We start from the raw sequence: 21,983 nt of genomic DNA on the forward strand, positions 1-21,983 counted from the left end.
TAGAAAGAGCAGAAGCTGCGACATTGTGCACCATAATTTAACAAAAATTTAGCAAGTTGTAGATCTCCTTTAATTATAGGAACAAGCAAAATCCAGAATATTTGTGCTAATGAGTCTGAACGGCTCTGGGGGGCCAATGCCGGAGCCCCTCCATGCTGCAGTTTCATAGGCCGCTACACTGTGCTGAAGCCATCCCCCCCACCACATGGGAGATTACAGCAGGCAGTGGGAGGGAGAAGTGCTCTTACACAGTGTAACTGCCTGTGAAGCTGTAGCACTGAGGGGCTGTGTTAAGACCCCCCTCCCCTCCAATATCCCTTAAGGCTTGTTAGCATATTTTTACAAGTTGAAGGAAGCAGGCCATGCATAAGAAATATAAGAATTACCACAGTCACAATGCCTGGATCTATGAGTAATTGTCCCTGGTTTATCATTCCTGATTTTGATGATTTCCTTTAAGTGATTGGGACTTGTATATTACATCGTGAACCCCACACCTAGAGAACATTTTGTTGTGCTTCATTACAAGGTTTTACATAGTCTCTTATATTCCAGGAGCCTGTGCTGGTGACGGATTCTCTTAAAAATGTGAAATGTGTTCATGACTCTTGGCCCTAACATGTTTCCTAAACACAACCCAGATGTCTAAGAGGATAAAAGAAATGTGATTAAGCGAGAGGGTCCGTCTGCAAGAGGTCTCATGGCAAACGTTATTTCTACAGATAAAGGAATTTGTATGTCTCCTATTTGACTTATTGTGTATTCACAGTACCCCTTCTTTAACTATGTAACCATCCCCCCCCCCCTAAATCTGTTATATTGAATGCCCTGTATGTGGAGATTTCAGAATTCTCCAAATTATGAAATGTAGATGACTAATTTTGTGGCCAGGGGTCTTTTTTCAGTCCTTCTAATAATAAAAGCCCACCCCAGCTTTGTAATTCTCGCTTCCCTGTGACGTTGTTATCCAGCGGTGTAGATGATGTGTGATTCCTTCTGTAGCTGGAATGTTCAGCAGCATTTTCCATCCAACAGGGAACAGTATTTTCCATTATAAGGCAGGAGTTTGACTCTTAGTAAACCTGAGTGTTCTTAAAGGGACGCCTGAGAAATCTGTTTATTAAGGCAGAGTTTTAAGTGGAATTCCCGAATAAAGGATCAAGGGAGATCAGACTAGCAGCATTTTTTATTTATCCAAGAAGGGATAGTAGTCATTTGTCTGTGCCTTTTTCTGCTTCTTTCTCCTAAAGTGAGCAGTGTTTCTAAAAGCCTTCTGAGCTCTGTCCTTTTCAGACAGATAAGGAGGCCAAGGATAAATTCTTTCCATCCCTACCTAATATTTCCCTTGATGATTTTATCTCTATTAATATGTATTATGTGCAATATGCTGGAGTATTCCATTAAAGAATAACTGTAAAGGTTTTTTATTTTTCATAAATCAATAGCTCTTAGGATGTAAAATAAGTTTGCCTATTCTCTTTATTACCTATATGCAGTAGTTTCCTTGCTATAGTCCTAAGATTACCTCATTGCTGCAATGGCTGCCTCCTCTCCATGTGCTGATGAGCCTTATGAATCAGTATGTTGTTTACACTTTGTTTCTGGGAGGGGAGGAGCTGCTGCTCCCTGCACACAGGGGAGGAGGTCGTGTTTCGGTGAATGTACCAGAGCTGGAAGCATGCAGAATAGTGAATGCAGATGTCTCCTGCACAGAATAGTGAGTTACAAGATCTCCCTGTTCCCTATCAATCCCTCCATCTTAGTCTGTGATTCTACAGAAGTTTCTCTGTCTCTGCTCTTGTCAATGCTCACTTCCCTCCCCTTGCCATTGGCAGTATCGCCTCTGACCAGATAAACTATTAACCCTTTGTGCTCACACAGCACAGACTATAGACCTCATGTACTAATGATTTGTACCACTTATTACATGTATATTACATATACATCCTGTATGTGCATTGTACAGGGTTCAGTGGATTTAAACTAACACTGCACAGTGGATTTAGAGGGGAAAATAAATGGATTTAATGCTAAATTACTTTGAGTGAGAACACAAGGCATCATGGGATCTGTGGGCAAACTAACTGGCCTCAGCTTGAGGGCACAGACTGACAGGCATTAATCTCCGCCCACTTTATCTCTGAGAGATTTGTCAAACATTTTCAGAAGAGAAAATGTCATAACTTTGGAAAGAAAAGGATGAGCAGCACAAAATAGACATCAAAAGGGGAATTGCATATAATAATTTGTTAAAAATTCACTATAGTTTTACAGTTACGCTTTAATAATTTCATGGTTAGGGTTTCATTGCAGGTCTGAAATAGAGGTACATAAGTAACCACTACACTTTCACCATAATAAGTACATAATAAGTTTTTGTTTTACCATGTGATCTCCCCCATCTGTATGTTAGAACAGTATTCCTGTATAACCTGGTACATCGGGACCTTGTGTGAAGCTACTTGATCCAACTTTTAGCACTTTTATAAAGCATCGGCTGCTTTCATTTACTTTCAAGGATGTCTGCTTGTTAAGACCAAAATAGTAGTGAGACCTGAATTCACTGGATCTTAAAATTGCAGGTAGGGAGAGGGGTAGACTAGGTGGGCCAAGTAGTTCCCGATCTGCTGCAAAATTCTCCGTTTCTATGGAAACAAAGGTTTTGATTAGAAACAAAGTCATGTCAGGACAACTCAAACTCCTACATGCTCACACTTCCAATATCGCGTTAGCACAGAACCAGATAGCCTCATCAAAGTGGGTATTGTTATACATGGTGACTGTGTGTAACAAATCCCCCCCCCCCCCCCCCCAATGAAATTTTCTGTTTCTGCTCCATGTGCTGCCATATTGGAGAATATCCCAATGGGCTTTATGACATTAGGTTAAGGGTCAGCTATTGTAGCTCAGCTGGAATGGGGACCTTCTGTGCTACTCAAATAATTCTGTAACCTTTCTTTTCATAGTTTATTATTTAGAGCATTTTTATTACATCCTCTTAAATATTTTTTACTGCTCTAATGATCCTTGTGTGTTTCGAGATGCGTTCACACGTGCAGTTAGCTTTTGCCTTTTTTTCAACGCTTCCCAGAAACGTTGGGTTACACCCCCCATTAAACTATGAAGTAGTTTTGGAAAGGCAACTGTGCAAGTTGTAAATGTATTACAATCTCGCTCCAGTAAGGGGGAGGTGAAGAAACTGGTGACTTTTTAGGTCTTTATATAACACTTTTATATAATTTTGGTGTTTAACAAAAACGCCAGCAAAACAGAATCAAATTTCCCATCATGATACATTTACACTATGGGGCAGATCACATTGGGCTGGATCCTAGTCCACTCTTAGGAGCCCTTTAGATGTCTCTTGCAGGTCAAAGCTATGGTAGTGGCTTACACAGCTTGCTAAGTGTGGCACATGAGGTGTTAATGTCTGCAGTGGATATGCACCTTTATTGTTCAATGCGCTCATTTGTTACTACTAGTTCCTAAAGAGTTTCCTATTCCACTGAAGGACTGGAGTGGATTTGCACCTTCATTTGTGACATTTGAAAAGTCGCGCCCCATAAATTTGTCTACCACATCTGGATTCACTTGATGTAAGTTGTCTGAAGGGAAAAGTGGAGTGAGTTTATCAAACATCGGATAAAAAATCTTCAGTGATGAGACACAACCCCCACATAGATCACGAGAACGGTGAAGGGGGAGCGGTCCAATGTACCCTCGATGGGCCCTTTCATCTCCTTCAATCTCTCCGAGATTTGCGGCCGGGTTGCCCTATTCATCTCTATGGAACTAGCGGAGATTACCGAGTGCCATATTTGGCAATCTCCTTGGGAAAACCCGTTTAATGGTGAAGATGTTCTTACCAGGAGGGTAAACTGCTACACTGCCGTCACCACCCTGCCACAAGTTTACTAACCTGGATCATTATGGGACATGTTTGAGCTTTTATTTTTGAAGGCACCAGTGTTTTAGCATTGGTTTGTCACTAGGTTTTATGATTAACCCTTGCCCTGTAAATGTAATCTTCTCAGTAACCCAGCGAATTGCCCGGATAGTGTCCTAGGTGCTCATGTGCAAATCTGTTTTTGGTTTTTAACCACCATGAAATTCTCCTAATGTAGTTGTGCACCTGCTTTGTAACTTGACAAATGACTTGTTGAAAGCTGCTGGGAAATGTGGGATGTTTTGCATTACTTCCCGTTCTCAAATATCCATTACTGGCTACCGCTTGATACTGAGCCGTGTTCATTTTGGCTTTTTCACATCTTGATCAACCAGGTTTTTTTGTTACTGCTTCAAAATCGGGGACATGTGGTGGCTGTCGGTAGAATTTTTAGCTTTGTTGCGATGAAACCGAGATTATTCCTTATGCTCATTAGTCTCTTGAGCTGAAATCGGACGTCTCTGAAATGTTTTGGCTAAATGTTGTTTTTAGCCTGCAGCGCTGATGTATATCATGAGATCAGTTGTGGTTTCCCTGCCCGCGTCTGGGATTGATGAAGGCTTCGATGTGCTGGGGAAGGATTGTGAATCGATACATACGTGATGGACAACTTGGCGAAATATGTAGTTCATGGCAGTCAGACGCCACTGTTGTCAGTAATGAAATAACTCTGACGTTCCATGTACACATCATCGTTTACGCACTATTTCGGCAGCGCCTCTAGGCTCAGTCCCCTTTCCTCATTCACCACCTGTGCATGCTCGCCTGAACTGAGCATGCATGTATAATGTAGAGGGAATAGTTGGCTGTTAGATGTCTACGAGCACCTTAATAATAATAATATTTAATATATATATATATATATATATATATATATATATATATATATATATTTATTTTTTTTTTTTTTTAATTCCAAAACATTTTCTGCATATCTATTTCCAAGCAGATTATGTTTTGGGCGCAATTTTCACATTCACTGTTCCATTGCTTTAAACAAAATAATTAGCATAAAAAGTTTCCTTCCTTGCACCTGTAACCTCTGTGTACAAGTTAGCACGTAGCGATGGCCTTGATGAATTCCCCGTAGCCCTCATTTACTGTCAAATCACTGCAAATCTGTGTTTTAAAGGCATTGTCCCAAGTTGTTATTTATCCACAGCAGATCATTGAGGGTCTGACAATTGGGACCCCCGTGATTCTGAATTTAGGATTACTGAACTGCGCTTGGCATGTCGGGCCAACGGCGCCAGTGTTTACAGTGATTTATCCGTAAATAGCAGAAAATCGCTTTGTGCAACAGCAGCCACGGGCCCTAATGTGATTAGTCTGATAAGCCCCGTTGGTGTGGGGGTTCACTAAATTTTGGGATTTGCACCTATAGGTCTGGTACTGCTCTGGCCTTACTAAAGAAGTGTGCCAGGAATAGTAGCAATCATAGACATTACATTCATATTTGGAGTTATGTGATGTAATTATTTTCATAGTACAATTTGGGACAACATAAGGACCTATGGGTTGTTAATTTCTCAAAATGCCCTTACAAGTTCCCCTTAATACAGTAATCTCTTAAAGGGTTATCTGAATGAAAGTTATTGATTACCTATGTTAGAATAGGAAATAGGAAAGATCAGCAGGTTTTGGCAATTTACATCCATAGATTGGAACAGTAGATGCTCCATTCTCTATGTACTGGCCATACCGGATCGCTGATCGGCTGAATGACTCTTGTCTACAGAGATGTTTTACTTCCTGTCCCTTTCTCTGTGTATAGATTACGCAAATATATTTTCCACTGCGCTAAAGGCAAAGCGATCTCTCCACTTAAATAAGGCAGCTGCCTTTTACATCAGTGTTAGACTTTCAAGAAGCCTATGGACATGACCTGGGATTATAGTAAAACCAGTAAGTCCTACTCCACGAGGAATAGACGGCTAGCTGTAGACGGCACAGTTAAAATGTATTCTATCTCATCAGCAGTGAAGGATCTGGATGCCATGGATGTGGGTCAGGAAGGGATTCATATCATTGTGTAGTTTGCCTTTACTGTGTGCATTAAAGGTTGTCTAGAGGTTGAAAAACATGGCTTCCAAAAACCTGATCATAACTTATACTGGTATTGCAGCTCAGCTGTATACAAAGCAGTGGGACTTGGTCACAATACCATGCACAGCTTTAGGAGAGGAGCCGTGTTTTCCAACCCCTTTAACTCTGAAAGCAGCTTATTGGTTAGGGGTCCCACATCAATCTAAAGATTTATTGTAAAAACAAAGCATAAATGATCCAAGGTGTGTCATAAAATGAGTTGCCGCCAATAATCAAAGTATTTTGTTTCTTCACTTGTGTGTTTGGTTCCAGATTGCTTTGTAGTTGTGACCCATTCATTTCCGGGAATACTGGTGTATCGCCCTGAGACTATTGGGTGGGCTAGTGAGAGGACATTTGTTATACTGTTTACATCAAGTGTGAGGAAGAAGAGGAGCATAAATACCTCAGTAATGAGCACATAAACGCTACTAATTCGTGTTTTCTCTTCTAAGACCTCTTCTGTCTCGATGAGCATTTGTTTCCTTTGATCCCGGTGAAATAACCTGAATTGTTAGACAATTGGCTTCCTTGTTTTCCCTGGTGGTTGCGCTCCGCAGGATCTTCTTTGTACTTAAAATTACATATGATTTTCGGGACTAGAATAGAATGTGTTTTTATTTCTTGGAGTTTGCAATAGTTTCCACCCCACAACAGGAGATTACAGCTCTTGGTGGTTGTTTCTTATCCTTCTAACATATTTAGAGGTCCTTCCTGTCATAAACTCGGTTACTACCCGAAATGTGAGGTTCCCATATTCAGACTTCCTGTCTAGGATCTGTATGCTGGACATTAATATCAGAGCTGTGTATAACGGGGTTTGTATAGTTATTATGGAGGCAGACGTGCTAATTTTCTGGAAGAATACTATGCCATGTTTCCATACGGCAGCAATGGGATGGTAGTGTGCCACACAAAGCTTACCACCAAACTGCTGTGGAGCTGTGGCTAAAAACCGGCCTTTGTTGCCCATAACAACAGCTATCGTGGTTTTTTTTTTTTTTGGTTTTTTTTTTAGGGTGCTTGTGAAACAAAGCTTTGCTGTGATTGTTCAACCTGTTTTTGCTGCTTGCATGTGGCTAACTGGCCCCTGGGTCTGTGGTCCTCTAAAAATAAAATGCCCTTTGCCCTTATGGACACAAGGGTATATGGCACCCTCTTCCCAGGGACTCTCCACACACTGCTGGTAGGGAGCCAGGTAATGTAAAAATTACTCGTTTTAAAAAGCACTGGATTTATTCATTTTGCTGACGCAGGCATTTTGGAATTTAACATGCCATAGGTCATCGGAACCAGTCTTCAAGTATGAGTGATGTTCTTGATGACGGGTTCCCTTCAACAGTAAATACAATACCAGTGCTGTAGGTTGGCCACCAGACAGGTAGTCCTGGCATATATACAAGGACTCCTGTCCTGTGCACTGTGTGTGCTCAGTGGTATCTGACCAGTATACGGATCTGTTTCCATGGGGTACACATGTTCGTCGACAGCCGACCTTAATCTACACTAAGTGCATAAGGATATGTTATGTGCGCAGTGCATTTCTTAATCGGATTTGCATGCAGTTTTCTTGTGTTACATTACTTTTTTTTAATTTTATTTTAATTGCAAAAAAACCCAAACCATGCTGTATCCAGTTAGGCTTCGTGTATGTGCTGCAGTTTTCCCACCACACTATTTAGGATGGAAAATTAGGATGAAAAAAGTCTCATCCATACTCAGCAGATATTGACCTGCGACAAGGCAGATCTTTGCTCTTTTTCACGTATAGATAAATACATTGCCTATTTGCATAATGTAACAATTTTGCAACGCATCTGTGACCGTATGTCCTATGTCAGTGATGGCTAACCTATGGCACTGGTGCCAGAGGTGGCACTCAGAGCCCTTTCTGTGGGCACTCAGGCCATCACCAGAGATGGCTCCAGGTATCTTCCTGCAGTCCCAGACAGCCCAGGACTTGCTGTGCACAGAGCTATATTAAAGTGACAGCTCTACCTGGGACTATTTTCTGCTTTATTGGTGTCCTCAGGGTGCTGGTATCAATGAAAACTGTCACAGAGAAGGGAGTATAAATCACAAATTAAATTTCTTTGTTGGCACTTTGTGATAAATAAGTGGGTCTTTGTTATAGTTTGGGCACTCGGCCTCTAAAACGTTTGCCATCACTGTCCTATGTGGATAAACCCTTATACAGGTGGTCCCCTACTTAAGAACACCTGACTTACATACGACCCCTAGTTGCAAACGGACCTCTGGATTTTGGTAATTTATTGTACTTTAGCCCTAGGCTACAATAACCAGCTATAACAGTTATCACAGGTGTCTGTAATGAAGCTTTATTGTTAATCCTGGTTCTTATGACAACCCAACATTTTTAAAATCCAATTGTCACAGAGACCAAAAAATTTGGTTGGGATTACAATGATAAAATATACAGTTCTGACTTGCATACAAATTCTACTTAAGAACAAACCTACAGACCCTATCTTGTACGTAACCCAGGGAATGCCTGTAGTTAATTTGGTGTATCATCGTCAGCAAGGGTTATAGGTAGTAGCCCTTGTACCTGGGTACTGCCTGTTGAGAGTGTAGGGTTTAGATAATATTTTTTTTTTTTTTTTTTTTTTTAATTTCTGCCAAATCTTAAAAGTGTGATCTTCTGTTCTGAGGAAGACCTCTTTATCTATGGCTGGGGGCTATCATCCAGGAGCAAAACATTTAGAAAATGTGCAGAACCCACATAAGGAGAGCTCTGTTGCTTGCAGGCCTGTCTTAGTTAGTTTCCTGCAGAAGGCCCGGCCATTGACTCATACAGCCCCCTGACGTGATACTATCCTGTGCTGCTCGTGTTTTCTTGGGTCACAAAGAAACGAAAGGATTGGAAACGTGGGGGAAATGATGTAAGTAAGAGCCGGTGTGTTAATTAACATTGAATGCATAATCTTCATTGAGCCAACTGGATATCTAGCCTGTGCCTAAGCCACTTATCCCAAAACATGCTGAAAAGATTTTGGCTCCGGCTCTCGTGACAATCCAAAGAGGATGTAAATGGCAGAGTTAGCAAAAAGAGATTCTGGCAGGCGCCGCAGCTGAACGTGCGACAAACTGCTGCGGGGATCTCCAAGGGCTGCGACACCTGTGTGTTATACAGGCATGGGCCCCTGTGAGGGGGAGACTGCCTCTTACTTTGGAGAGTTTTGTGTAAACTCTAGCAATAACCAAAATGAAGTATCTGAGCAAAAGTAATATTTCTACCTATGTTCATCTGGACTGAAATATTTCTGGACTCTTGTGGCCTTAGAATTCACGACGTGTACGTGGAACTTGTAATCTGCCGTTACATTCTTCTTGGTATCCCATACGTACAAATCTATGGATATGTCTGACATGTACTTCAGGAGTATTTTCTAGGATATACATGCTCATTGTCCCTGTGGCCTTAGATCGTGTTTGCATTTAGAAATGCAATTCAACCGTAATGGGGAGGGGATTGGCCCAATCGCATATGTGTTTTAATTGAAACACATATGCAATTGGTTACAAGCCTCTTGTGTTTTGCATGTAAGCAATTCAAAACACGTGGAGTTCCTTATTGATTGCAAGCGTTTTAGTTGTAACGCAATTGGCGATCGGGTTAAGCCCATCCCTGTTCTGCTTGAATTGCATTTTTTTAACACAATCCAAACTTAATGTGTGAATGCTGCCTTACACTACTCAGTCGGGAAGATGTGAATGCTGTTTACAAGGATTTTTCTCACTTGTGTTAGCTCCAGGTTATCCTCCATCCACAAGCTGAAGGATAAAATAATAGGATGGAGATCGGCTTGTGGTTCTGTCCTCCCAAACAAGACATGTTGTGCATGCTCCCTGACCCTACGTTCATACCCTATGGCTCTACTGGAAATGCAGGTTGCATCAAAATTGATATTGGAGAATGGGACCCTCTTATTATTGATGGTTAGACCCCCACTGATTTTTTATTTTTTTGGCCTCCTATCAATCTGATATATTTTTCAAATGTAAAGTCGTGGGAACCCCTTTTGCATCTGTCTTCCTAGTAGGGGTTTAGAAATACACACGTGATCTCCTTTGTTACTTACACAACATAGGCTCCACAAAAAACACAGTTCTAAATAATACGGAGAAATCTGTCAAGGATTAAATTTCAAGTTGTGTGATGGGACCTTTCTAGGACTCATGGGAACTCTGCTCACAGATGACTGGGGAGGGCTGTGTGGAATGATGGGGAGGATTGGGGAACATGCGGTCACATGAATAAAGGTTAATGACTGTTTCCTCTGTAGCACAGCTGTTCATGTGAACGCACACCGAGGAAGTCTTCCTCCTGACATGTTCTGAGCAGCCCGTCTGATCACTCCCGAAAATCTGACTGGAGGATGAAACGTTCTCAACATCAATGGCTCCTTTGTGCTCGCGCTCCAGGTCTTCCTTTGTCAGAACACGCTTTGTTTTATTATGGCGCTTAAGCTGTGTGTGTGGCAGAGGAATTCCCAAAATGTGTGTTTAGACTTCTAAATCTTCCACGTCAAAACCCCCATACACGAAAGACAAACGCTTTCCATTCATTTTCTTCGTCTACGTCATGGATCAGTAACTCTGGAGCAGAAGACTAATGTACCTTGTCCTTTTTCATTCTTCAAGTGAAACAAGTCTTGTCAGCTCTCACCTGAAGAATAGGCCCGGAATTACCAGAGCCAAAATACTTTTCTTAAAATAGGCCTCGTTTTTTGTTTTTTCGTTGAGAAGCCATTCCCATTTCCATGTATGAGATGTTAAGGCTGTTCTAGAATCCAGAGTGACTCCTCTTTCTAGTCCTACAAATATGTGTTTATCTTGACTCCATTATAGAAACATAGGGTTGGAAGAGTAAATGAATATTGTAAAGATGCCGCCAATGAAATTAGAATGATGTTACAGCTCATACAGAAATGGTGACCAGGATTTTACCTCCGCATCAAGTCAATTCCGACTAAATAGGGCTGATGTATAGATGGCAGATGACTGCAATGTTTTTGTAGTCCTTGTTGCTTGAGCTTTGGAATATTTGGGCTATATATATATAATATATATTGTAACAAAAAGGTTGGGACAATGGAATATCTCACAAAATACACATTGGGTACGAAGAACTAAAATTAAATGTGTCAAATATTTTTTTATAAATCTATCCAATGATGCCAAACTCTACTCTTCCTAGGGAGGGGTGCTGTGGGGGAGGCTTTAAAATCTTAAATGGAACCCTAATTTTTTTATTCCCTGGGACAAATTTGCATAGTTTGGTGATCGTGGGGGTCTCGGTAATGGGACCCCCCACAGATCACGAGAACGGCGGGCCAATATATCCGTCGCACACCTTGATGACCTTGAGAATGCCCGGGCTGCCCTAGACATCTCTATGGAGCTGACTGAGATGCTGAGCTCCGTACCTGTGGATAGGGCCTAATTTGGTTTGTGGGAAAGCCTTTTTAAGTTGATATAGCACTCCGATGTGTGGAATGATGGAAAGAATTGGGTCATTTGAATAAAGGGAGGAGAAAACAATGCCCTAACAATGTATCAGTTACTTTTGCTTTTACATTGCAGCAAACTTCTGTTTCGATGCTCTAGCTACTCGGGTCATGGAGGATTATTTGGATACATTTTATCTCTTTTATAACAACCATTCGGTCCATACATTTTTGTTATTATGACTAGAGCTCTCCTTTAAGTGAAATATTACTTTTCATATTGCCTTCTATTTAACAAGATTAATTATAAAAAATTCTGTTCTCTGTCAGCTGTACTGTATGTAAACGCCTCTGCCTATTCGGGACAGGAGACTGCACAATTTCCAGAAACCCCTCAATCGCCCAAAGTTTTTAACCCCTATTTTGCCTTTCTTGTTTTAGGTACAATGGCTGCCTTCCTAATGGAGACAGAGGCAGAAGGAAAAGCAGATTTGCACTGTATAAGCGGCCTAAATCTAATGGTGTCAGAGCCAGCAGCGTTCACGTGATCTCCACTCCACAGGCCTCTAAGGTGGGTGAGATTTTGTTACTTGGAAGCATGAGATGAATGCATTCCAATATGGACCCGTGTAATGTTAAAGGTTTTCCTTACGATCACTTTATTACCAACAATGGTTTTATAGCGTGGAACCTTTTCTATTTTACACCTGGTCCTGCAACAATCCTATGAATGGGATCAGCGAGGGTATCTGGTGCCTCCTTCAGCGCCCCGGATGCTGAGGTTGCAGATGGCTTGTAGGTAAATGTAATGTAAAGCGGCCATCTCAATATTTCTGTGAAGGAGTGAAGTCAGCTGTGCTGGAGCTCTACATTAGTGCTCCATGTAGTGGTTGCCCATAGTCAATTACTATATTATTTGCAATAAATACTTTTGAGTTTCAAACACTGGAAATATATGACATCCAGATGCACCCTGTGTTTGAGTAGATGCCGAATAGATAATACTACCCGGATACTCAGACCTTCTCCGGAGAAATAGACCGCCATATGCTGTTGGCTGCACTCGCCGACATCTACTCTAAGCAGTTATAAAAATGTAGTCCGAATTAACCTGCCAATATGTTTCTGGTCTGTGGGAGGAAACTGAAGTGCATGAAGGAAATCCACATTCAAACAGCTTCCAGATGGCACCACGGTCAGGATCTAAGCCCGACCCGATGGCTATGCCTGCCGCCGTGCCACTCTTCTGGACCGGTTTTAAAACAGAAACTAGGGATTTGTTGTTTTTTTTTGTTTTTTTTTTCCCAATCTTGACCAGTCCCAAAGAGTGGAAACCCTTTTCAGTGCTCTCTAACCTGATATGCTGTGGGGGTACTATAACACCCATCATTCCCTGGTGGCCTGGCTACAGATAATAAACTAGTACAATAACCGCTCCATACTCAGGTTGGCACTGGAGAAATTGGGTGCTGGACAACATTAGATTTATTGTTTTACGTTTGTACTTGTTCTGTTTTGAGATTGTTGGTCACTTTGTTCATCTCGACTTGTACATGCTTGTACACAACAATGTGTGATTGATGAAATATGCCAAAAATGTCAGTATAAAGATTGTGTGTAAATACTTGTTGTTGGATAACCAATATGGGCAGGGGAATCTTGGGACAACCCATTTGCGCTGGATATACATTTGGCATAATTTTTGGATTCCTAGAAAGATGATGGTTATAATGTGGTGCTATGATTGGTGCCAGTCGGGAGAGCAGACCGTGCCTCTGTGAAGCAGTTTCTCCTCCTGATTGCTCTCACTTGTATTAGGAGTGGTTGTGCGTTTGAGAAAGTTATTGGACGCTGACACAGCCCAGGACATGATGCAGGACTGCGTTCTGTTTGTTTCTGCTGCTGTCCAGGATTTGTACATGAACATTTTGTTCCAGTTGTTTCTAATGCTATATTTGGAATGTGATCTGAACACTTGCACATGTGAATTCCACCCAAACATCTGTGGATAATGTGAGGAAGTCCGAACCGCCCCCTTGGAGATGGGACCTGCATTACATTCTCATTAAAAGACATTTCTGAGGTCGCAAGAAGCTTATGCATAATTGAGTTTATTGGAAGGTCTGATTCATTTGCCAGGAACAAAAAAAAAAAATCTATATTTTCCTCATCCAATATTAATGGCCCTATATGTCTGGCGCATCTTTTGTCTCAATCACTGTGTGTTTTACTACTTATCCCTATTGTTTGCAGATCGGCACCTAGTAATGCCCGATGTTGAAGTTAATTCCTGGCAATTAAATTTTGCCATGTATATTTAGAAGTCTGGATAAAACAGGAATGAAAAAAATGTATATGTATATGGGGTGTGTGTGTGTGTGTGTGTGTGTTTATGTTGGTGTCATTTCAAGACAGATGATGAGAGCAGCGTGGTGGCTCTGATCTCTCAGGAATAGGGAAAACACTTTGCCAGCGCTTCACCCAATCTCCAGGGCAGCTTTCAGAAGGGTCTGGCAATGCTGGATCCTTCTGACTTCGAACTATAAGACTCGGGTACATTTTTCTTGATCAGTCCCTGGATTCTGTTCTAATTGGAGGGCACCATGCTCTAACAATATTGAGGAGCCGCAGTCCTAGACCTAGGTACAGCCAAGTTGTCTAGTCTAGACAGTGTCTTGTCCCCTTGGGTAGTTCAGGTGACATATTGGCACGGTCACAATGTGTTTCATTGATTACAAAGCATCTGTTATAGGAGAAGAGACCAGAGCTGGCACCTAAGCAGTGAAGGCGATCTTCTAACCTTTTAACATACCTTAGATATAAGGTCAGCTCCTTACGTCACTCGCATAGTCTGTGATCTTTTGTTACACTACACAGATGTGTAAAGACACAGATCACCTAAGACCACCTCATGGTGAGGTGTTATAAGGTATCTCATGTATATTATGTGTCCAAGGGTCTTGTTACATGGGAAGATAAATTGTGTGTAACAAGCGTATATTCGGCATTGCTTGGCCAGGGGTCTCCTGAGGTAATGGTCCCAAAAACCGTACCTAGACTGTTTAGGCCTTACTCACACAGACATTAATGCTTAAGAGAAATTTTCTGCACAAACCACTTGTGAATCCAATCTCACGGACCTCACATGGCACTTGATAGGAGAACTTGCACCATCCCGAAATAGGATGCAAGGACTCCCAGTCTGCCAGCAGAACTTAAACACTGCTACTGTTAGTTTTTACTGTTCATGGGATTCCTTGCATAATATTTCTGTATGATTTACATTAAATCTATTTGGATGCTCCAGGTCATGGACAAATTAAAAGCATTTTATTTAAAAGAAGTATTAAAAACATATATTAAAAATCATATATAGATGTTAAAATGATACACGTTTTGAGACCCAAACTGGGCTTGTCCTTGCTCAATGTTTGTGTGCAGATGGCCTTACACATATGAGGACACTACTCTTTATGAACCCTGACAAAACTGTTAAAAAAAAGTTAGTGTTGGAATTGGGAATTTTAGGCTAACCCTCCCTGCAGGAAAAGCCATCAATGTTTGTGTTTGGTCCTATCCGTGAAATCCCTAGCAGCAGAATAAAAGTCTCTCGTCATTGTCCATGCAGGGCTGATGTACCAGAATCCAATTCAAGTGATCTGAGCAGAAGTACCAGCCATGGCCGAACTTCTGTGTATGGGTGCTGCTTGTAAAGTACTTACAGATTAAAACCCTAACATCGACCTTATGACTTATTTCCAAAGTGGTAAAACTTGATTTCAGCTTTTAGATGGGGGAAAAAACGTTACCAGTGTACAAATTAAAATTTGTGTTCTCTTTAAAAATCCTACTTGCATCACTAGTTGTCTTACTACTGCTTACTAATAGGGATCTTGTTTCCCTTTAATTCTGTCTCCATGACATAAGGTATTGAGTAACACCAGATGAGACACACACCGATAACAATACAACTAAATGCCTAAAGGTAACTGAAGTTCACCCAATCACACAGCTCCCTGTAATCACTCTATATCAGGCACTATACCTACACTAGTGGTGGCACAGAACTAAAAACTTATTCTAGTTCCCCACCCGCCCATCCTACACGTTTTGCTAACTAACCTGACGTCTCCAGAGGTAATACGGGGCTGGATTATCATATAGATTTATACACTTGAACCATGATGGCATCCGTTCTCCAAATCTGCTTTGTAAACTCAAAATAATGTGATCATTGAGTTGTCCTTTACACAATCATCCCTGGAAAGAGTCCTCTCAATATCTCATTAGCCTCCTTATTGTCTGGAAAATGAGGATATGTTAGACAGCGAGAGACTCGGCAATGAGATTAATTGGGCTCTGTTTTTATTTTTCCAGAAGATGACAAAACAATTAGGCAGAACCGTTAACTGGAGATTAATTCCTCTGGTCATCCAAGTAGAAAGCGCAAAGCTTCTTATAAGATGCCTGTCGCTGTTCTTTGTGAAGAGATAAGTGATAACACAGTGATCATGTGGTAATCCTATTGAAGAATATTAGGTAGACCCTCTCCAGAGGAGAAATAACAGGGGGTACTGGTTCTGCTCAGGAAAAACTGAGTAATTGTCTTAAAGGGAACCTGTCCGTTAAACTAACCCACACTAACTAAACGCCTCCTTTAAAAAAGCAGCATGTCTCTCACTCCTGAGGGAGGGGGGATTGATGTAGCTGAGCTGAGTCACACTAGACTAAAGAAAAAGCATGCCCCTTGTCAATCAGGAAGCTGGAGGCGTGGCTAGGCTTGAAGAACATGAATATGCATAGATACTTTGCTAAATTTAGGAACACACTGGGGCTTATTTACTAACGGACTGCGGATCGCACTTTCGTCGGATTTTCGAAATATTCAGGATTTGCGCAGCTGTGACGGGTATTTAATTGGGGATTGTGTCGCACAAGATGGGATTGTGGCTTTCATTCGACAGAAATCTGGGGGGTGGGCCGTCGGACTGAGCGCAGGATTTAAGTTTCAATTTGTGTAGCAAGACAATGCACTTACATACACCAGGAAAAAGGTGACCTTTGGCGGACCTGAGCGGGGAAGCGACACATGCAGGATCTCTGGCGCGTGATCTTCGTGAATTGTGGCAGATGTGCACTTTCAGGGATCAAGCAGGACGGGTAAGTAAATGTGCCACACTGTGTTCTGTTAGGAACTATCCCCATTTTGTTTCTTCTTGTACCTGAAAATTTAGGAACAGACACTGGGACTTTAAAACATCATCTATGCATAATAATAATAATAATAATTCCTTTATATAGTGCACATAAATTATGCAGCGCTACACAGAGCTTTCCAGAGCCCCCAATGGGGCTCACAATCTATCTAATCAACCTACCAGTATGTTCTGGAGTGTGGGAAGAAACTGGAAGACCCAGAAGAAACCCATGCAAACATGGAGAGAACATGCAGATGTTGACCCTGGGACTTGAACCCAGGTTCCCAGCACTGCAAGGCTGTAATGCTAATCACTAAGCCACCGTGCTGCCCAATTCATGTTCTTGTAACTCAGCCGTGCCTCCAGGTTCCTGATTGACAAAGGACCTACTTTCTCTTCAGCCTAGTGTGACTCAGCTCGGCTACTTCATTCCCCCTCCCTCAGGTGTGAGTGAGTGGCAGTGTGTGTGGCTCGCCCCTCCCTTGAGAATTCTCTTCAGTGAGTCGACATAGCCCACGTCCCTCCCTTTCCTGAGAGAAGGTTGAAGGTGCAGCTGAACTTGAAGAACATGAATATGCCAGACTCTGCTTAGAGGAGAGACAATGGACAGATTTACATGGAGCCATGTGCATGGATGGCGAGTCATCCTAATTAAAGACCTGTGCCATTTTTCAGCTATGGGGGGTAAAAATATAGGGATGGTTGTACTGCTGTGTATTAGCAGTTTTCAATGATATGTTTAGTTATCGTGGATTAGTGTAACTGACAGGTTCCCTTTAAAATGCATTGGAATTTGCATCCCTTTAATGGCTTTGTTGTCTGGATCTTTTAAATAGAGATGCTTCAGAATATGTCCTCGCGTGTTAAACTTTCCTGGCGACACTCTGGATACATTTCGGGGTGTGCGCTGACGTTTTACATGAAACAGATCTGCAGCAGTGTTTAGTGGTGTTTGCCTCTACTAAACAATACTGCATTGTTTTTATGGTTCTCGGCCAAGGCAAGGGAACATGAGTAGGAGTTCTCCCAACCGCCGGCATAACTTCCACAACTTGTAGACTTCTGCGCTGAATCCCCAGAACACACACACCCTGTTCTTAACCTTTCTTAGACCCCAAGACTTTCTTCTAAGCCTCTGCGGCTTTACATAATACTCTGTGAAAGGTGTGTTCTTCTGGAGGTATTACCATCAAAGGAGATTATGATTGAGCTCTGCTATGTAAGGGATCCTTCTGCCTTGATCACATATAACCTTGAATGCCTCCGCTTCCCAGGGGCAAGAAGTGAAGGATATTATTTGGTGTTCTACAAAGTGATAATTCTATATTTTCTCCTCTTGTCCAGATAATTCCATATTGCTGAGATGTGGCCTTGCAGCTGTTGTAGGATCTATCATCATTCCTATCCATTCTCTTGTATTATATATTAATATATTATATTTTATAATATACATTTCTAAAATCATAAAAACTGTCTAAACTTGTCCAGTAATGATGGAGTCGCATACATATACGTGACCCCTGCAGCTGAAGTATAGATTGCAGCAGCCATGCTAGTGGGAAGGGGTGATGCTGTTTCTGTAGTAATGTTATTTATCCACTACTCTTCTCAGTTCCTGCTGCTCTATAACACTTTATGCATAGCATCTGCTCTGTACATAGTGTTCTTTCAGCAGGCAGCATGTTATAGAGCAGGAGTAACTGAGGTGATTGTACATAGTGTCCTATCTACAGTTATAAAGTATGAGATGATTGTATTATAACAGGATGCAATGTTTATTCTGATTTATATAGTGAATTTCTACCAGATCCCCCATGCGCTATAACATGCTTCCTGCAGATAGGCCACCTTGTTCACTCTGTTCACCTCCTCATGCTCTGTACATAGTCTCCTATGTTATAATCTGTTAACCACCACCTGCTCTATAACATGCTCTATATTATAGAGCAGTGGTGGCGAACCGATGGCACACAGAGCCCTCTCTGGAGGCACGCGTACCATCTCCCCTGCCTTGGCAAAGTTAATTATTGGAGCTCTGGCCAGGCAGAATATAGTGTTGCACAGACAGTAGTAGCCGATCAGTGCCGGCCCCTCCTCCTCTTCAGCCCGGGTAACAGTGGAAACAGAACGAGGAGTGAGGCAGCTCACAGAATGGAGCCTACTGCAGCATAGATGAGAGGTCAGGAGCTGCTGGGGCTGCTCACACAGAGCTGTGCACTTACAGAGGTCCTGTCAGCTGGCTTCTGGACACTAAACAAACTATAAATACTTGTGCTTTAGTGTCCCAAATCCCCCGGTATGACCGCTGTCTGTGGCCACATATATACTTGCCTGTATCTGAAGTGCTCATCACCTACACAAGGCATCCAGTGATGCCAGGACAACCCCACAGTAAGCACCCTATGCACAATGTAACCGGGTGCTATGCTGCATCACTGGCCACGTCGTGCAGGTGATGAGCGCTGTGGACAGCGGCAAGTGTAAATGTGGCCCCCGGACAGCTCTCATATGGGTGATCCCAAATCCACCTGTGCCTCCACCCCACAACAACCACTTTGCCCTACAAACCACCTGCCAAATTGGATTCCCCAATCCTTCACCAGGCCCCTTCTTTGTATTTACCACATATGAGTTCAATCCCGTAATGGAAAATAGCATCCACTTTATAATTGTAGCTTCAGGCTACGTTTTTTGGGTGTGTATGACTATTGGATTTTAAAAATGTTGGATTGTCATACGAACCAGGGTTAACAATAAAGCTTAATTACATACACCATTGATAACTGTTATAGCTGTTTATTTTATCCTAGGGCTAAAGTACAGTAAATTATGGAAAAAAGTGGTCTGTTAGTAGGGGACCGCCTGTATACTACGTGCAGATAGCACAACATTTATATGACGACCGGCTCCCTTTAGACCTAGTTCTGTGCTGGTACCGTGATGGTGTGGCTGCATTATATCCATGGTTTGGTGGATTTTACCTCCCAGCTCATGTCGTCTCCTTCACATTGGTTGTCACTCTGCTCCTTCTAAAATTACGAGAATTCAGAACAACTTGGAAAAAAAAGAGGATAAGTCTTGACAAAATCTGAAGCTTCCTCAATAAAGATTTTTCAGTTGCTTGTGTTGTGTTTTATCACCTTTTTATGACCATGAAGCATTATAGACGTCTTTGTGTTACTTTGTGGTCAGTAAATGACGGGCTGTCTGTGTTCAGTAAAGTCTATTTTCTCTGTGGGAAGCTCATTTTAGCTTGGACCTATAAAACTCGTACTGCTCCTGGTCCTACTGGGAAAGGAATGTCCACATTTGTGTTTACGAGGATTTAAATGTTGAGCAAATTTTCCCCCCTTTTCAGTTTTTATGTATGTAAGTGTATATCAGATGTTTTTTTTTTTTAATTTATTTTACCCATGTTGCTATTGGATGCACAACAGGCTTATGCCACAAAATATAGGAACACATATTTATGATATAAAACTTTTTTGTTTACGTGCAAAGAATACTCAAGAATATAATACTGTTCAGCATTAGATTTAGCATTTGTTAAGCATAAGTAATGACTATAGCAGGTGATAATAGTAAACATTGTAGCATACCATACTTCATCAAGTGAAGCAGCTTTTCTGTTGCTTTATTCTGCTTCTTACTCCTGCAGCGAGCAGTAAATCTGAAAGCCTTGAGGTTTATGCACTTCAGGTAGATAAGGAGGCTAATGATTTACTTTTTCCAGACTTGGACAATATTTACCTTGATTAATCATCTCTAAAGAGATGAGACTATCTAGAGACTGTCTGTAAAGAGTAAGTAATTAGACACTTTATCAGGTTCCTTTATCTCTCAGCTGTAAGTGGATACAGGACAGAAAGCTGATTTACACAAACTGCTTAAATAAGGAAGAAAGGCAGAGGGAAAAGATGGGAACAGAAAGTATATTACTTATATATTCCAGTTGAACCATCACAGAATGCTGGCAGGACGCTGTAACTAGTCGAATTAAGGGTTCATTCACACGCGGTATGCCCGCCGTGCGCTGAGGAGGAGGAGGTGGCCCCTCCTCCCTCCATAGAGAATAGCAGCGCACGGCCGCACACACGCCGAAAGATAGAGCAAGCACATGTGTGGCACCGTATCTGCGCCGCGCCGCTATTGCAGTCTATGGGGCCGCATGTACGTCCCCGCAGACAGCCATGTGAATGAGCCCTAAGGCAGCGCATCAATCACCTGGTTCCTTCTGTACATCCACTCACTTTTTACGTGTGTGTGTGTGTTTTTTTTTTTTCATTGAAGTCTATAGGAATGTGATGATGTGAATCAAATCTATACCATGATACCAGATTAGGTGACATAAAGAGGTAAAAAAATCTGCATCAATGAAACGCATAAAAACCAGATTTGATGTAGCTTTTCATGTAGGTTTACTGCTAGATAATCAGTGTAGATGGCTCTAGATTCCTAGGTTTCCTTAACACAGATTAATTTTTTCCATTTTTGGCTCACAGGATCCTTGTACACAGGAGGAAGGAAGCAGAGCTGGTAGTTGTCAGGCTTGTGCAATCTCACCCAGTCCTGAGGAGGAGGTGAGACAGGATATAGAGCTTATAATAAGAATATTTTAGTCCTGTTTAGTGTAGTAGTAGTAGTAATAACTAGACTAAATAACAATCAATGTGTTTCTCCAATATTAATAATGTCTGTTTGAGTTAAAATTCATGATGATGTAGCTAATAGGAATGGACAAAACCATGGCCTATTTAAAATGGTACACTTAAAGGACATCTACCACCAGATTACCGATAGACTGTCCTCCTATGCCTGCTCCTTACCTCTAGTGGATGATGGCACAGATTGCAGCTAATGGTCACGTATATCTGTGAAAAAGACATGATAAAAATATGTAAATGAGTCTGAGGTGCAGGCTCACGTCACCTGAGCGCCTCATGGCTCTGCCGCTCCACGATTATGCACGTCACTCGGCTGCTTATTATTCACCCCTCTGTCCCAAACTATGCCCAAACAACTGGTAAAGTCACCCGGCTTCCTGGAAATATAGCGTATGCATGAGAACTTGTCCCTTGCACAGCCCACAGGTTACTAGTGCGTCTGTGCAAGGGACAAGTTCTCTGAATCCAGGTGGTCGGGCAGAGCTGTCCACTGCTTGATGAATGTAGAGGTGGTCGTATCCAAGGACAACTATCCCTTTTAAGGGACAACCTACCGTATTTTCCGGGCCATTGGGCGCACCGAAATATAAGGCGCATCGGTCTTATGTGCCTTATATAT

At 41.9% G+C, this 21,983-nt stretch overlaps 1 protein-coding gene across 3 annotated transcripts in view; it reads left to right on the forward strand.

Moving 5' to 3' along the window:
* The window catches only part of PELI2 (pellino E3 ubiquitin protein ligase family member 2), a 40,573-nt gene that overhangs the window by 10,483 nt on the left and 8,107 nt on the right, over positions 1 to 21,983 (forward strand). For 2 of the 3 annotated variants that reach the window (XM_072115745.1, XM_072115746.1), the window contains exons 2-3: positions 11,944 to 12,073; positions 21,203 to 21,280. In XM_072115745.1, coding sequence (XP_071971846.1) covers positions 11,944 to 12,073; positions 21,203 to 21,280 — 208 coding nt within the window. The remainder of the gene's footprint in view (positions 1 to 11,943; positions 12,074 to 21,202; positions 21,281 to 21,983) is intronic. The other variant, XM_072115747.1, reaches the window with a different exon arrangement.

The sequence above is a fragment of the Engystomops pustulosus genome, chromosome 7, assembly GCF_040894005.1.
Source record: "Engystomops pustulosus chromosome 7, aEngPut4.maternal, whole genome shotgun sequence".
NCBI lineage: Eukaryota > Metazoa > Chordata > Amphibia > Anura > Leptodactylidae > Engystomops > Engystomops pustulosus.